Source organism: Neovison vison, chromosome 5, assembly GCF_020171115.1.
Source record: "Neovison vison isolate M4711 chromosome 5, ASM_NN_V1, whole genome shotgun sequence".
Lineage (NCBI taxonomy): Eukaryota > Metazoa > Chordata > Mammalia > Carnivora > Mustelidae > Neogale > Neogale vison.
Window position 1 is genome coordinate 81,990,971 of NC_058095.1, and position 18,701 is coordinate 82,009,671.

General features: G+C 35.4%; 1 protein-coding gene across 3 annotated transcripts in view; it reads left to right on the plus strand.

The window, feature by feature from the left end:
* RNF17 (ring finger protein 17) overlaps positions 1-18,701 on the plus strand; it is a 181,277-nt gene that overhangs the window by 21,622 nt on the left and 140,954 nt on the right. For all 3 annotated transcript variants that reach the window (XM_044249365.1, XM_044249366.1, XM_044249364.1), the window contains exons 3-6: positions 1,345-1,436; positions 5,794-5,905; positions 6,825-6,905; positions 8,373-8,473. In XM_044249365.1, coding sequence (XP_044105300.1) covers positions 1,345-1,436; positions 5,794-5,905; positions 6,825-6,905; positions 8,373-8,473 — 386 coding nt within the window. The remainder of the gene's footprint in view (positions 1-1,344; positions 1,437-5,793; positions 5,906-6,824; positions 6,906-8,372; positions 8,474-18,701) is intronic.

Consider the following 18,701-nt stretch of genomic DNA (forward strand, 5'->3'; position numbering starts at 1 on the left):
GCCATCTTGACTCCTCCCCCGAGAGCCAGATGTATATAATCTTATATCTCAGGCTGATTTCATGGGTTTTCAACGTGGCTTTGTAGGTTTCTAGCTAAATTTAGGGGACCGGTTGAGATGGAGTCCCCCACTTCTCCTGAAGTAGGTTTATCCTGACTTTACACTTCAATTCCTTGATTATTAGTGAAATTGAGCATTTTTATATGCTGATTTATCAGCTTCTCTCTCTTTAATAGATCCCTTCAAATCCTTTGCACATTTTCCTTTTGAATTGTCTTTTTCCTAACTTGTAAGAATACTTCATATGATGGGATCTTCATACTTTGTCCAGTATATCCTAACTATTTTCTCCCAGTCTTTCACTTTTAATTTTATTACATTTAGCCATTCAGTTTTAGTATATGTGCTGCCGAAGCGAGCACTACATTTAGCCATTCAGAAATGTTTCTTCTAATCATTTTTCCCCCTCCTTCATGGTTTCTAGGTTTTCTTTGGTTAGGCAGACCTTCCCATCCTAGAGTCATATATGTGTTTTCTGTACTTCTACTGTGTTTAATATATATATATATATATATATATACACACACACATATATAATCTAATTTTTATGGTATAACATAGGCATATAACTTTTTTCTTTAGAATGAAGAAACACTGTTTTTTGAATAATCCTATTTCATTGAAATGCCCCCTGTATTCTGTATTAAGTTCCCATATAAATGTGGCTGTATTATATTCATTTATTATGCTGGTACCCTAGCATTTTAATTACATTAGCTTTATGCTCTGGTGGGATAAATTTCTACTGAATGGTATGTTAAAATTTTTATAATTCTTGGATAGTATATTTTCCATATGAACTGTAGAATTGTGTTAATTTTTTGTGTTTTACATTAGTTATATTTAGGATATTAAATTTTTGTCTAGGAGTTTGAAATGATTTTCCATTTAATCTGTTTTTGTTGTATGATCCCAGTAAATTACTTGGTTTTCTTTTCTTAGAACTTACATTTTTCTTACTAAATTTATTCCTAAGTATTATTATTATTTTAGGTTTTGAACATAACTGGAAATGTCATTGTGAAAATTTTACAGTAGATTTTTAAAGTCTTTTTACAAGTATATTCTGTAGAATGTGGTAGAATGAAGTGTTTTAATGTTCTATTTAAGTAATAACTGCTAGAGTATATTTCTTAAAAAATTAAAATAGGGTAAAAACATCATACATATATAATTTTTTTCTTTGAATGAGACGTTTACTATGAATGGCACACTAGTTTGAATTCTGGATAAACAGAATTTATGAATGACTAGTTTTTGTTTTTATTATTATTTTGTCCTAAGATTGCTACAACTATAAATATGAGACAAGGATACTATCCAACAGATGGATGTATCAAAGAAGATTCTTTTATGGAAAAACTGCAGCCTAAAAAGTATGTTTTATGTGTACCTATTTCAATATTTGAAGTTCAGTGTATTTCTGAAAGGATAATTGTAGCATCACTGATAAAATATCATTTTTAGATAACTGTTTCTAGCCCATTGTTTATAGAGTACTCTTTATAATTTTTTTAAAATATAGTTGACACACTATTACATTATTTTAGGTATACAACATAGTGATTCAACTTCTCTATATGTTTGCTATGCTCACCACAAGTGTAGCTACCATCTGTCACCTACACTATTACAGTATCATTGATTACATTTCCTGTGTTGTACTTTTATTCCAGCGACTTTTTCATTCCATCTGGAAGCCTATATCTCCCATTATAAAGTGCTCTTTTATAATTTGTCTTAACTATTAGTGAAATGGAGACTCCAGCTCCTAAAAAAGCATTAGTTTGTGCTTATTCAGTGTGGGGTGGGGGAGAATGCAAGAAAAGCTGAGAATGTCATTCTAGCAAAAGTTATTGGTGCTTGCTGAGAGTTGTGGCTTTCAAAAGGTGTTAATTCTTAAGAGTATCATGAGCATGATATAGTAGAGGACTTTAGAAAGTTTGAGAGGTGATTGATAAAAGGAAGAGTAATAATTTGGGGGTTCTTTTACTCATTTTCCTTTCTTCAATAGGATTTTGTATATGTATATATTAATAAAGTTCTTTTTTTTCAATTAGTGAAGCAGAGATTTTTTAAAAACATAATCCCAGCTAGAGACCAGCACCTATGTTATTTTTTATTGCACTTACTTATATTTTTTAAAGATTTTATTTATTTATTTGACAGACAGAGATCACAAGTAGGCAGAGAGGCAGGCAGAGAGAGAGGGGGAAGCAGGATCCCTGCTGAGCAGAGAGCCTGATGCAGGGCTCGATCCTAGGACCCTGAGACCATGACCTGAGCCGTAGGCAGAGGCTTAACCCACTGAGCCACCCAGGCGCCCCTACACTTACTTATTTATGTCTTTCTCTGCTAGTCTATAAGCCCCTGTAAGGGCATGGACCACATTTTACTGCTTTCTACATTCCTGCTTCTAGATACAGTAAACATGTAATAAATGTTTATTAGATGAAATGCCATGATGTTTTGACATTTTTATGGTTTTTCTGAAATCATGTTTCAGTACTAGATAAATTTATATTTAGGGTTGACTATGGGATGGGATGGGATGGGATGGGATGGATTACGGTGAAAAAATAGTAAAGTTTTACTTTATAACTTCATAAGAGTTAAAGAGACTTCTAGTTAATTCATGGAGACCCTACTCAGAAGGCAATTATATTTTTGTATAGTTTTGACTTTTTAGAGCATATTTAATATAGTAATAAATTATGTGGGAAATAAAAGAAACACAGGAAACTTTCAAGGAACAACCTCATTTGAAACCTTTCAATTTTGTTAATGACACCAAGCATCAGTAAATCACCCCATTTCCTCATAACTTCATTTTGCCTCCTGCAGACTGTAATTTTCACAATATCTTTCATATCCATCATTTATCTTTCATTTTTACTATCCTATTTAATTCTTACTCTTTTTTGACTACCTCCTTAACACTTCCTTACTCTTCCCTGCTCCGTGCTTCTTCATTGCCTACCTAAATAAAACCAAAAATTTTTAGACTACCATTCAGTGGCTTTTCACATTACTGATGCAGCTTCTCTGTCTGGACATACATGGGTGCTTAGACAGAAACCAAAATAGTTATAGTTATCTCTTTAGGTAGTAAGCCACTTAGTCTGGCAACTGGTTATTGACAGGACCAGTGGAGTTCAGGCTTACTGAATGCTCAAACCCTATATTTGTATTTCACTGGCCATTTCCTCCATGCATTCTGAATGAAATGATTAGAGTAAATCATTAGGAATCTTTATGGCTCCATGTAAGTAATGGGCCACAACAAATTTGAGTACATACGGCAGTCCAGAAAATGACTTACTGGATGAGGTAGATTTTAAACAATGAGTGGTATGAATTGTGGGGACAAAGGTTTACCCTCTCCAAAGGAGGTGGCCCCTTTTTAGCTCTAGCTAGTTATCTTTTTTATTTTTTTTAATTAAATTTAATTTATTTTCAGCATAACAGTATTCATTATTTTTTCACCACACCCAGTGCTCCATGCAATCTGTGCCCTCTATAATACCCACCACATGGTACCCCAACCTCCCACCCCCCTGCCACTTCAAACCCCTCAGATTGTTTTTCAGAGTCCATAGTCTCTCATGATTCACCTCCCCTTTCAATTTCCCCCAACTCCCTTCTCCTCTCTAACTCCCCATGTCCTCCATGCTATTTGTTATGCTCCACAAATAAGTGAAACCATATGATAATTGACTCTCTCTTCTGACTTATTTCACTAGCTAGGTATTGCTGTGTGTTAAGACTAAACCAGTGTTGCCAATCTTCCTTTTTATTCCCTAAAGAGAAGATAGAGATCTGGACTTCTTTGTGAAATTTTCTAATTTTTTAAACCTTATACAAGTTAAATCTGATTATATTCTTGTCTAAATATATATAATATCTAGTGTGGTTATAAAGTAAAATTTCACTTTCAGAAATAAATGAATCCATTTTAAAAAACTCAAATTTTTTCCAAATTACTGTTTTTTTAAAAATTCTCCATGTCAAGTATACTTACATTAGAAACTCCTATTCCCTAATTTCAGTAGAGTTTGATTTAAAATAGTTGTTTATGTGTTGAGGAATAAGTCTGTTTAAAAATAATGTATTTCCTTCCTGATTTATATTTTAATTTATATTTAATATTTTGAAACCGGGGAATGCCTGCGTGGCTCAGTGGGTTAAGCGCTGCCAGAAGCTCAGGTCATGGTCTCAGGGTCCTGGGATCGAGCCCCGCATCGGGCTCTCTGCTCAGCGGGGATCCTGCTTCCCCCTCTCTCTCTGCCTGCCTCTCTGCCTACTTGTGATCTCTCTCTCTCTGTGTCAAATAAATAAAATCTCAAAAAAAATATTTTGAAACAGGAATTGAAAAATGTACTCCTAAGGGCTTATGCATTCACATGTTTTCAAGAACATGAATATTCACTTTTCAAAGTAATGAATGTTTAAAAATTAAAGTCTGTTTTTTTTCCTCTATAAGGGTAATGTTTAAACATACTTTCTTCTGTAAACTATTACAGGCTTATGATTAAGTTATTTAGCAAATATTTATCAAGAGCTTACTGTATGTTAGACAATATGGGAATATAGAGATAAAAAAAAGGCAAAAACTCAGAATGCCTGGGTGGTTCAGTCATTTAAGCATCCACGTTTAGCTCAGGTCATGATCCCAGGGTCCTGGGATCGAGTTCCATACCAGGTTCTTTGTTCAGTGGGGAATCTGCTTCTCCCTCTGCCTGCTGCTCTCCCTGCTTGTGTACTTAAGCTCTCTCTCTCTGACAAATAAATAAAACCTTAAAATAAGCAAAAACTGTAGCATGTTTAGATAAGAAATGAAACTAATTTTTTCTTTGCAAATTAACTTACCTAGTAAATTTATTACCTTTTTGCAAATTATCTAGACCCATAACCATATTATATTAATAGCAGGCATTTGTGTATAAATAATTGAGCTTAAAGACAGTTGAATGACTGTCAACTTCTCTACCAAAAAACATCAGCTAATTAGGAGATTAGGAGAGGTAAATTGCACAGTTTATACTATGGAATTTTTTTTTTTTAGGGATTTGCTAAGAAGCTGAATTCTTGGTAAAATTAAGTTTTGTTTTTAAAGATAATATTTATTTGACAGAGAGAGAACACAATAAGAGAGGAAACACAAAGGGCGCCTGGGTGGCTCAGTGGGTTAAGCCGATGCCTTCGGCTCAGGTCATGATCTCGGGGTCCTGGGATCGAGTCCCGCGTCGGGCTCTCTGCTCGGCAGGGAGCCTGCTTCCCTCTCTCTCTCTCTCTGCCTGCCTCTCCATCTACTTGTGATTTCTCTCTGTCAGATAAATAAATAAAATCTTTAAAAAAAAAAGAGAGAGAGGAAACACAAGGAGGGGTAGTGGGAGAGAAAGAAGAAGGCTTCCCACTGAGCAGGGAGCCCAGTGCGGGGTTTCATTCCAGGACCCTGAGTCGGGATCATGACCTGAGCCAAAGGCAGATGCTTAATGACTGAGCCACCCAGATGCCCCTTGGTAAAATTAAGTTTTATTTGGAAGCATATTTAGCCATGGTTTTCCTCTCTTTGGATGATGACTGAGACATCATGGCTGATGACAGTTCTCAATGACTGAGAACTCATTGTAATTGTTATTAAAAGTTGTCACGTGAATTATTTATGATAGTAACAATCAGAATAGAAGTTTAAAATGTGGTATTTAAAATAATGTACTTGACATTTTTCAGGATAAAGATTTGTTCTCAGGACTTTAAAAAGACTTCTGATCAGCTAACTATTGGTTTAGAACATTCAACATCCACACACAGGACTATTTTGAACTCCTCATCTCTAATAGCGGTATGAAAAAATGTTACTCATGAAGTAAGATTTGGCTTCCAAACATTTTTACTTTGTGTCTGGTAGTTTTACTCTTCTCTCCTCTCAAGGTTGCTATAATTACAGGGTTTTTTTTTTAGAAGCATAAAGGTGAGGTAAACCTACATTTTTTACTTGAATCTCTTATTCTAAGTATGCTTGAACAATTCATTTTTCCTGAGGCAAGCCATTCTCCCTTTGACCAATTCTATTAGTGTTCCTAATATTTAACCATATGTAGCTTCTTCCCTTTGAACCTAGTTATTGAATCTAGATAATATGAAACTTGTGTAAAGTACAGGTTTCTAAATTCTCAATGTAATTTTTCCAGTCATTTTAATGGCAGCCAAAAGGCCTAGTTAATTCACTGTGTTGATGATGATGTTATTGTTGGGAGACTGAATTTCAACTTTTTCTATAACTTTAAATAATGTATTTAGTTTAAGATCAGAAACAGAACAAATTCCAAAATGCTATTTATTAAAGAGATCTTTAATGAACTAGGGGCAGGGAGAAATCACTTGATCTTGATATCTTTTAAGTTTTAACATAGCCAAATTATAATCTTCTTTAAAAACATTTTTAGTGTGTACATTAATTACCATGATACATTTTCCAAGATAGTTTTAAGTTGAAAAAAAATTACACAAAATATACCACTTTCTCAAAAAGTTATCTAAAAGAAAGTCTGAAATACTATAATCGCTAATCAAAATACTAGTAGTTTTTAAATTTCTGGATATAAGATTGTCATTTTTGTTACTTGGTTTCTCTCATGGTCTGTGTTACATTTGTATTCAAAATTGTAGCTTGGTATGTTTGCAACTAATATAATGTATATAAGCATCTATTTTTATATTTTTAATTTTATATTTTATGTGGACCCTCTTCCCCTTCTTAGGAAACTAAAACTGCAGAAGAAATTGATGAAGCATTGAAGATAGCCGGCTATAGTTTTGAGCAATTAAGTGTTGCTGTAAAAGTAAGCATTTTAAATGATTAAATTCTATAGTGAATTAAGGCATATTCTCTTTAAATGTATATATTTGGGTGTATATTACTGAAGTTAGAGCTTAGCACTAAGTTACTGAGCATGATAAAGTAACAGAGGAACATACAAAAGAATAGAAAACTTTCATGGCCTGCTAGGATTGGTCTTGTGGCATTGTTATGTTAGTGGACTGAAATTGGAGCACTATTAAGGAACCATGATTATTTTTTTCTGAATTTTGAGCTGAATTTTGTCTCAGAAGTATTATAGACCATCTTTCCAACATTGCTCATTAGGTGGCTGTATACCCTTACACAAAGAATCTTATTTTCTTTCCTCCTTTACCCCATCTCCCCCCAAAAAAGACTCACTTGGTGACAAAGAACAAGCTCCTAAGCACCCAGCAACAACAAATTTGCAACAAAGAATATAGCTGAGGGACACCTGGGTGGCTCAGTCATTAAACATCTGCCTTCGGCTTAGGTCATGATCTCGGGGTCCTGGGATCGAGCCCTGCATTGGGTCCCCTGCTCAGTGGGGAGTCTGCTTCTCTCTCTCCCTCCTCCCCTGCTTGTGTTTCCTCTCTCACTGTCTTTGTCAAATAAATAAACAAAATCTTTAAAAAAAAATATATATATATATAGCTGATACAGGAGTTAAGACTTCAGCATGAGTTGGTGGGGTGGCAAAATTCAACCTGTAACAGTCTGCTCTCTAACCACCCCCCCCAGGTTTGTGTCCTCTAAATGCAAAATACATTCACCTATCTAGTCTTAGATCCATCCCAACGTAGTCTTAAATCTATTCTAGCATCAAGTCCAAAATCTCACCTAAATATCTTCTAAATCAGGTATGGCTGAGACTCAGGGTATGATTCATTTGGGGGTAAAATTCCTGTCCAACCATGATCCTGTGAAACTAGATAATTAATGTGCTTCTAAAATATTTTGGTTGGACAGGTATAGTATACACAGACATTCCTGTTTTAAAAGGGAGAAAATGGAAGGGGAAAAAAAAGGATCAGAGATCTCAAGTAACAATTCTTTGTTCAAAAAATGCAAACATGTGGAATATTTAACATTTTACTTCAAGTATGTTTAGTATTACGTATTAAGTTTTTTTCATTTAAGGAATCCTGCCAGAGAGAAATTCAGCTATCCAGAATGACTCTTCCTATAATGATAAAAAGGATTAAGAAGTTTAGAAAACTTAGTGGATTTTCTAAGTCTTTTTTCCAGTTTATCAGTGCACATTGCCAACAAAGATGTGATCTTGCTGACAAGTACCAGGATTTAAAGTCGAACCTTGTAACTTATTCCATTTTTATCACCTAATCTTGTCTTGTATGGCTACTTTGAAAAGTTCAAAAAGTACATTTTAATTTTAAAATTATTTGAACAGTACAATTTCTACAAAATAAAAATACCAAATTAGATCTTTGTATTATGTTCTTCCCAGATGCTGGAACATATACACAATCAAACAAAAGAGGAAACAGTCAGTCTTATAGAGGTCCTAGAGAAACAGTTTGATCAACTTTTTACTTCTCTTGATTCCAGGTAATAACTTAAAAATACAGACTCAGTGAAACTGAAGTTTTTAACATGAACTTGTCACTTTGATTCTTTGTATAGATTGAAGTACTGAGTAACTTTTAAGCAAGTTTGGAAGGTTTGGGTGATCCCTACAGACTGATGTCTACAGCTTGAAAATGAGGAAAAATTAGTACATTTAAAAAAATGTTTGGCCATTTACCATCTGGTCCTATAGCTAACTTTTAAATAAATAAGCCTCTTTCTTAAAGAAGCACAGAAAATTACTTTCAAAATCTGCAAGAATTTCACTTGGGAAAATGCAGTGCTTTTTCTCACACATCACTCCATTTTCTCATATGTTTGTTTGCATCAAAGCAAGTAATACTGTAATACTTTCTGACATTCATTTCTAAACAAATACCACATAGTTGCATATCTATTACTTTAAAAATTCTTTGATATATATGATCTTTAATAATTTTTAATCACATTTTTCATTTTAAGAAATAGGAACATAAAAGTTTTGATGTGACAAATGCAAAGTATCTTTAATAATGGTGCCTGTCCATTTGACCCTTAGTTCTTTTTCTTTTTCTTTTTAATCCCATCAAGATGCCAAGGACATAGACTCAATATACTGTCAATGAATTGGTTGATATTCTTCAGTCTTCCCTATTGATGCTATCTCACATACGGTCTTTAATTGTAACATTTAAGTTATAAGTCATGTGCATGTATTTTAAACATTCTTATAGTGGTAAAATGTACATTAAAAGATTACCTTTTTAATCATTTTTTAAGTGTCCAGTTTAGTGGCATATGATAATTTTATGTTTAATTTTTTGAGGCAACATCAGAGTTTTCTAGTGTAGCTATACATTTTACTTGCAGTTTCTCATATTCTCACCAACAAGGTTTTCTGGAGTTTTGTAGTAATCATATCCTAATGGGTATGAAATAGTATCTTGTGATTTTGATTTGATTTGCATTTTATGTTGAGTATTTTTTCATATGCTTATTTGTTGATTATTTACCTATCCTCTTTGAAGAAAAGCCCTTCAAGTCCTTTCTTTTGGGTTGGAATATTTTGTTGCGGGGTTGGAGTTCTACATACACTAGGGATACAGTCCTTTATCAAATATGTCATTTTCAGATATTTTCTCCCATTCTGTGGGTTCCCTTTTCACTCTTTTGATAGCATTCTTTGACCCACAAAAGTTACTGATAGCCTGTTTATTTTTGTTGGTGTTGTTGCCTATGCTTTTTTTTTTTTTAAAGATTTTATTTATTTATTTGACAGAGAGAGATCACAAGTAGGCAGAGAGGCAGGCAGAGAGAGAGAGGAGGAAGCAGGCTCCCCACTGGGCAGAGAGCCTGATGCGGGACTCGATCCCAGGACCCTGAGATCATGACCTGAGCCGAAGGCAGCGGCTTAACCCACTGAGCCACCCAGGCGCCCCGCCTGTGCTTTTGTATCATAGCCAAGAAATCATTGCTGAATCTAGCATTATAAAGCTTTTCCCCTGTGTTTTCTTCTAAGAGTTCTGCAGTTTTAGCTCTTACATTTAGATCTTTGATTCATTTAGAGTTAATTTTTATATATGGTATAAGAGAAAGGTCCAGTTTCATTCTTTTCCATGTGAATGTCCACTTTTCTCTGCACCATTCATTGAAAAGATGGTCTTTTTCTACATTGAATGGTCTGGGCATGCATGTTAATACTGTTAACCATATATGTGAAGGTTTATATCTGAGATGTCTTATTTTATTCCATCACCCTTTTGATTATAGCTAGCTTTGTAGCAACTTTGGAAATCAGGATGTTTGAGCCCTCCAACTTTGTTTTTTTTCAAGTTTGTTTTGGCAGTTTGGGGTCCCCTGAGATTTCATATGACTTTGAGAATGGGTTTTTCTATTCTGCCTGAAACATCACTGAAATTTTAATAGAGATTGCATTGAATTGTATATTGTTTTGGGTAGCATTGTCAACAATATTAGATCTTCCAGTCCATGAATGTGGGATGTCTTTCCTCTTATTTGTGTCTTCTTTCATTTCTTTCAGCAGTCTGGTATGGTGCATTAAACATACAAGTCTATTCCCTCCTTGTTTAAGTTTACCCCTAAGTATATTCTTTTGTATTCTATTTTAAAAGAATTATTTTCTTAATTTCCTTTTTAGACTGTCAGAATATAGAAATGCATGGGGGTTTTGTGTATTGATTTTGTTCCTACATTTTTTCTGAATTCATTTATTAGCCCTGCAAGTATTTTTTGGCCTACTTAGGGTTTTGTACATATAAGATCATGTTATCTGCAAAAATGGATAATATTACTTCTTTTCAATTTGGATGTTTTTTACTTACTTTTCTTGCCTAATTACTCCAGCTAGAACTTAATAATGATTTGTTAAATAGTGGCAAAAGTGATCTCGTTTCCAATCTTAGTGATGAAATAACAGTTTTTCCTCTGCTTGCTTAGCTGTGGATTTTCATATATGGCCTTTATGTTGATGTGGTTTCCCTAAATTCCTAGTACATTGAGGGTTTTTATAATGAAAGGGTGCTAAAATATGTCAGATCCTTTTTCTACATTGATTGAAGGGATCATATATGGAATTTTTACTACTTCTCGCTGTGGTATGTAACATTAATTGATTTTCATGTGTCAAATCATCCTTATATTCTAGGAATAAATCCTACTAGGTCATGATACAGTGTCCTTTTAATATGCTGCTGAATTTGATTTGTGCTAATACTTTGTTGAGGATTTTGCACTGATTGATGCTCATAAGAGATAGTTGTCTGGAGTGTTCTTGTAGTGTCTTCATATGGCTTTGATAATGTTTACCTCATAGAATGAGTTAGGGATTGTTCCTACCTGTTCGATTTTTTGGAAGGGTTTCAGGAACATTGGTGTTAATTCATCATTAAATTTTTGGTAGAATTCACAAGTGAAGCCATCTGGCCCAGGGATTTTCTTTTTGGAAGGTTTTTGATTGCTGATTCAATTTCCTTATTTGTTACTGATCTGTTCAGAGTTTCTATTTCTCCCTTAGTCAGTATTATAGTGTGTTTTAGGAATTTGTCCATTTCATCTAGATTATCCAATTTCTTGGCATGCAGTTGTCTTTAGTACTTTCTTGCAATCCTTTTGACTCATAAAATTGGTCATCATGTTCCCACTTCCTTTTTGATTTTACTAAGTTGATTCTTTTTTTCTTTGTGTAAAGAGTTGTCAATTTCAATTGAAAAGAACCAACCTTTCTAGAAATTAACCACAAGAAAAAAATTGGAAAGACTCCAAATACATAGAGGTTAGAAATATGTTACTAAACAAATCGAAGAGGAAATAAAACAATTTAGGGAAACAAATGAAAAGTAAACACAGTGGTCTAAAATCTTTGGGATATAGCAAAAATAGTACTAACAGGGAAGAATATAACAATTCAGGCCTACCTCAAGAAGCAAGAAAAATCTTAGGGTGCCTGGCTGGTTCAGTCACTGAAGCATGTGAGTCTTGAACATGGAGTTCTAAGGTCGATCCTCACATTGGGTATAGAGATTACATAAAAATAAAATCTTAAAAAAATGAACTTAGGGGCACATGGGTGCCTCAGTCGGTTAAGCGTCTGCCTTTGGTTCAGGTCGTGATCCCAGGGTCCGGGGATCAAGCCCCGCATCAGGCTCCTTGCTCAGGGAAGAGCCTGCTTCTCTTTCTCCCTCTGCTGTTTCCCCTGTTCGTGTGCACGCTCTCGCTCTCTCTCTCTCTCTCTCTCTCCCCCTCTCAAATAAATAAATAAAATCCTTAAAAAATGAATTTAGAATTGACAAAAATCCCAAACAACCTAATCTTACAGTTAAAGGACCTGGAAAAATAACAAATGAAGCCTAAAGACAGCAGAAAGAAGGAAATAATAAAGATTAGAGCAGAAATAAATGATATAGGAACTTAAAAAAACAATTGTACATCATTGAAACCAGGAAATGGTTCTTTCAAAGAACCAACTTTTGCTTTCATTGACTTTTTTTCTCTTTTTTTTTAAATTTTCTAGTTCCTTTATCACCACTCTAATCTTTATTAGTCCTTCCTTGCACTAGAGTTTGGTTTAGTTTTTATTTTTCTAGTTCCTAAAGCATAAAGTTAGATTGTTGGTTTGCCATTTCTTTTTTAATGTGTTTACAAATGTGAATTTCCATTTAACACTGCTATCACTATCTTGTTAATTTTGACCATTCTAAGGTGTAAGATGGTATCTCAGTGTGGTTTTGATTTGAATCTCCCTGGTGGCTAATGATGATGATGAACATTTTTTCATGTGTCTGTTAGCCATTTGTATGTCTTCTTTGGAGAAGTATCTGTTCATATCTTCTACCCATTTTTTGACATGATTATCTGTTTTTTGAGTGTTGAGTTTGAGAAGTTCTTTATAGATCTTGGATATTAGCCCTTTGTAGTGTCATTTGCAATATCTTCTCCAATTGAGTGGGTTGCCACTTTGTTTTGTTGACTGTTTCCTTTGCTGTGCAGAAGCTTTTGATCTTGATGAAGTCGCAAAAGTTCATTTTTGCTTTTGTTTCCTTTGCCTTTGGAGACATGTCTTGAAAGAAGTTGTTGTAGCTGAAGATGAAGAGATTACTGCCCATGTTCTCTAGGATTTTGACAGATTCCTGCCTCACGCTGAGGTCTTTTATCTGTTTTGAGTTTGTTTATGGTGTAAGACAATGGTCAAACTTCATTCTTCTATACATAAGCTGTCCAATTTTCCCAGAACCATTTATTGAAGAGACTTTTTTCCACTATATTTTTTTCCTGCTTTGTCGAAGATTAGTTAACCATAGAGTTGTGGGTCCACATCTGGGCTCTCTACTCTCTCCCACTGGTCTGTGTGTCTGTTTTTGTGCCAGTGTCATGCTGTCTTGGTGATTACAGCTTTGTAGTAAAGCTTGAAATCAGGCAACATGATGCCCCCAGTTTTGTTTCTCTTTTTCAATGTTTCCTTAACAATTTGGGGTCTCTTCTGGTTCAATACAAATTTTAGGATTGTTTGTTCCAGCATTTTGAAAAATGCTAGTGGAATTTTGATCCAGATGGTGTTGAAAGTATAGATTGATGCAGGCAGTATAGATTTTTTTATACACATCCCTGTGTTTATTGCAGCATTATCTACCATCCTGTACATTTTATATTTTAACAATGTTTATTCTTCCAATCCATGAGCATGGAATGCTTTCCTATATTTTTCTGTCTTCTTCAGTTTCTTTCGTGAGTGTTCGTAGTTCCTTGAGTACAGGTCCTTTACCTCTTTGGTTAGGTTTATTCCCAGGATCTTACGGTTCTTGGTGCTATAGTAAATGGAATCAATTCTCTAATTTCTCTTTCTACAGTTACTTTGCTAGTGTATAAGAAAGCAACCAATTTCTGTTACACTGATTTTGTGACCTGCCACATTACTGAATTGCTGTCTGAGTTCTAGTAGTTTGGGGGTGGAGTCTTTTAACTTTTCCACACAGAGTGTCATGTCATCTGCGAAGAGGGTGAGTTTGACTTCTTCTTTGCCAATTTGAATACCTCTTAATTTCTTTTTGTTGTCTGATTGCTGTTTCTAGGACTTCTTGTCCTGTGTTGAACAACAGTGGCAAGAGTGAGCATCCTTATCTTGTTCCTGATCTCAAAGGCTATCAGCTTTTCCCCATTGAGAATGATATTCGCTGTGGGTTTCTCATAGATAAATTATGAAGCTGAGGAATGTTCCCTCTATCCCTGTACTTTGAAATGTTTTAATTAGGAATGGATCTTGGATTTTGTCAAATGCTTTTTCTGCATCAGTTAAGAGGACCATGTGGTTCTTGTCTCTTCTCTTATTGATGTGTTCACATTGATTGATTTGCGAAATGTTGAACCACTCCTCCAACCCAGGGGTGAATCCCACCTGGTCATGGTGGATAATCTTTTTAATGTACTATTAGATCCTATTAGCTAGGACCTTGTTAAGAATCTTGCCATCCATGTTCATCAGGGATATTGGTCTGAAATTCTCTTTTTTGATGGGGTCTTTTCCTGGTTTGGGGATCAGGGTAATGCTGGCTTCATAGAAAGAGTCTGGTAGTTTTCCTTCTGTTCTATTTTTTGAAATAGCTTCAGGCGAATAGGTATTATTTCTTCTTTGACTGTTTCGTAGAATTCCCCAACAAATTCATCAGGTCCTGGGCTCTTGTTTTGGGGGAGTTTTTTTATTTTTTAAGATTTTATTTTTGTATTTGACAGAGATCACAAGTAGGCAGAGGCAGGCAGAAAGAGAGGAAGGGAAACAGGCTCCCTGCCGAGCAGAGAGCTGGATGCGGGGCTCAATCCCAGGACCCTGGGATCATGACCTGAGCTGAAGGCAGAGGCTTTAACCCACTGAGCCACCCAGGCACCCCTTCGGAGATTTTTGATCACTGTTTCAAACTTGTTACTAGGTATTATTCTATTCAGGTTGTCAATTTCTTCCTGATTCAGTCTTGGAAGTTTATAGGTTTCTAGGAATGCATCCATTTCTTCTAGGTTGCTTAACTTATTGACATATAACTGTGGACAGTAATATCTGATGATTGTTTCTATTTCCTTGGTGTTAGTCATGATCTCTCCCCTTTCTTCCATAATTTTATTAATTTTGGGTCCTCTCTTTTCCTTTGGATTAGTTTGGCCAGTGGATTATTGATCTTAATTGATTCTTTCAAAGAACCAGCTTGTAGTTTCATTGATGTGTTCTGCTGTATCTCAGACACTTCTCCAAAGAAGACATATAAATGGCTAACAGACATGTGAAGAAATGTTCGTCATCATTAGCCACCAGGGATATTCAAATCAAAACCACATTGAGCTACCACCTTACACCAGTTAGAATGGCCAAAATTAACAAGACAGTAAACAAGTGTTGGAAAGGATGTGGAGAAAGGGGAACCCTTTTACACTGTTAGTGGGAATGCAAGTTGGTGCAGCCACTTTGGAAAACAGTGTAGAGGTTCCTTAAGAAATTAAAAATAGAGCTACCCTATGACCCTGCAATTGCACTGCTGGGTATTTACCCCAAAGATACAGATGTAATGAAAAGAAGGGCCATCTGTACCCCAATATTCATAGTAGCAATGGTCACAGTCACGAAACTGTGGAAAGAGCCAAGATGTCCTTCAGCAGACAAATGGATAAAGAAGACATGGGGGCTTAAGTGGGTAGGAAAAGAATCCGTGAAACAAGATGGGATAGGGAGGGAGACAAACCATAAGTGACTCTTAATCTCACGAAACAAACTGTGGGTTGCTGGGGGGAGGGGTGTTGGGAGAAGGGAGGTAGGGTTATGGACATTGGGGAGGGTATGTGCTTTTGGGTAAATTGGAAGGGGAGATGAACCATGAGAGACTATGGACTCTGAAAAACAATCTGAGGGGTTTGAAGTGGCAGGGCGGTGGGAGGTTGGGGTACCAGGTGGTGGGTATTATAGAGGGCACAGCTTGCATGGAGCACTGGGTGTGGTGAAAAAATAATGAATACTGTTTTTCTGAAAATAAATAAATTGGAAAAAAAAGAAGATATGGTTCATATATACAATGGAATATTATGCCTCCATCAGAAAGGATGAATACCCAACTTTTGTAACAACATGAACAGGACTGGAGGAGATTATGCTGAGTGAATTAAGTCAAGATTATCCTGAGTGATTCAAGATAAAAATCAGAATCAGTTATCATATGGTTTCACTTACTTGTGGAGCATAAGAAATAACACGGAGGACACTGGGAGAAGGAGAGGAGAATGGTGTTGGGAGAAATCGGAGGGGGGGAACAAACCATGGGGGAATCTGTGGCAGGATATAAAATTAATGCACAGAAGTCAGTTGCATTTCTATGTACTAACAAGGAGACAGAAGAAAGGGAAATCAAGGAATTGATCCTATTTACAGTTGGACTAAAAACCATAAAATACCTAGGAATAAACCCAACCAAGAGATAAAGGATCTGTACTCTAAAAACTTCAGAACACTGGTTGCTGGAGGGGAAGGGGGTAGGGGAGCTGGAGGGGCTGGGTGATAGATATTGGGTAAGTTACATGCTATGGTGAGTGCTGTGAATTGTGTAAGACTGATGATTCACAGACCTGTACCACTGAAACAAATAATAATACATGTTAATAAAAAAAATTAAAACTACAGAACACTTGTGGAAAAAATTGAGAAAGACACAAAGAAGTGAAAAAACATTCCAAGCTCATGAATGGGAAGAAAAAATATTGTTGAAATATCTATGCTACCCAGAGAAATCTACACATTCAAAGCAATCCCTATCAAACTACTGTCAACATTTTTTATAGAGCTGAAACAAATAATTCTAAAATTTGTACAGTACCAGAAAAGACCCCAAAGAGCCAATGGAATGCTGAAAAAGAAAACTAAAATTGGAGGCATCACAATTCCAGACTTCAAGCTGTATTACAAAGCTGTAATCAAGACGTATTGTACTGGCACAAAATCAGGCACGTGGATCAGTGGATCAAAATAAAGAACACAGAAATGGACCCTCGACTCTGTGATCAACTAGTTTTCAACAAAACAGGAAAGAATATCCAATGGAAAATGGACTGTCTCTTTTTTTGTTTAACTTTTTATTTATTTGAGAGAGAAAGAGAGAGAATGAGAGAGAAAGCATGAGAGGAGAGAGGACAGTGGGAGAAACAGACTCTCTGGCAATCAGAGAGCCTCATGTGGGACTCAAACCCAGACTCCAGGATCATGACCTGAGCAGAAGGCAGTTGCTTAACCAACTGAGCCACCCAGGAGCCCCGAAAATGGACTGTCTCTTAAATTGTGTTGGAAATACTGGACAGCCACATGGAGAAGAACGTAACTTGACTATTCTCTTACATCATATACAAAAATAAACTCAAAATGGATGCAAGATGTAAATGTGAGACAAGAATCCATCAGAATCTTAGAAGAGAACATAAGCAGCAACCTCTTCAACCTCAGCTGCAGCAACTTCTTACTAAACACATCTCAAAAGGAAAGAGAAAAGCAAGAATGAACTACTGGACTTCATCAAGATAAAAAGCTTTTACACAGCAAAGGAAACAGTCGACAAAAATAAAAAGTAATCTGTGGAATGACAGAAGATATTTGCAAATGTTTTAGCAGATAAAGGGCTAGTATCCAAAATCTACAAAGAACTTACCAAATTCAACAGCCTAGAAACAAAAAATCCAGTCAAGAAATGGGAAGACAGGAGTAGGCATTTCTCAGAAAAAGACACAAATGGCCAAAAGACACATCAAAAAATTTCAACATCCCTCATGATCAGGGAAATAAAGATCAAACCACAATAAGATACCACCTTGCACCAGTGAGAATGGCTAATATTAACAAGTCAGCAAACAACATGTTGGCAAGGATGTGGAAAAAGGGGAACCCTCTTACACTCTTGGTGGGAATACAAACTGGTGCAGCTAGTCTGGAAGGCAGTATGGAGGTCCTCAAAAAGTTGAAAGTAGAACTACTCTGTGACCCAGCAATTGCACTACTAGGTATTTATCCAAAGGATATAAAAATGATGATTCAAGAAGCACATGCATGCCAATGTTTATAGCATCAATGTCTATATTAGCCAAAGTGTGGAAAGAACCCAGATGTGCATTTTTAATTTCAGCATGATTATATTTTAGTTCTTCTATTTCTACAGTGAGGGATTCTCTAGGTCTTCTGTGCTTTTTTCAAGCCTACCTAGTATCTATAAAATTGTTGCTTTAAACTCTAGTTCAGATATCTTACTTATATCCATGTTAAATCCCTGGCAGTGAATATTGCAGCCTGTTCTGTCTTTTGGAGTGAATGTCTCCATGTCATCATTTTGTCCAGAAAAAGAACAGAAGAAAGAGAAAAGACAATAACAATGACAATAGAAAAGAAAAAAAAACCACAAAACAAGAAAAAAGCAAGAACCAACCCCTTGCCCCCCCAAAAACTAGATCTTCAGTGTGTTTTGGTCTGCATGTTTATTTATTTTTATTTTTATTTTTTTGGTCTGCATGTTTAAAGAAACTTGAGCCCAAAATAAGAAAGAGAAATTTTTCTATTTTTTAAACTTTTGTATATGCATAGAATACTATACAATGAAAAGAAACAAAAAATTATATGTAATGTATATATAAACATTTTTTAAAAATAGAATTGAAAAATAAGAAAATAACTGAAAAAAATAAAGACAAAAAAAAAAAACACACCCAT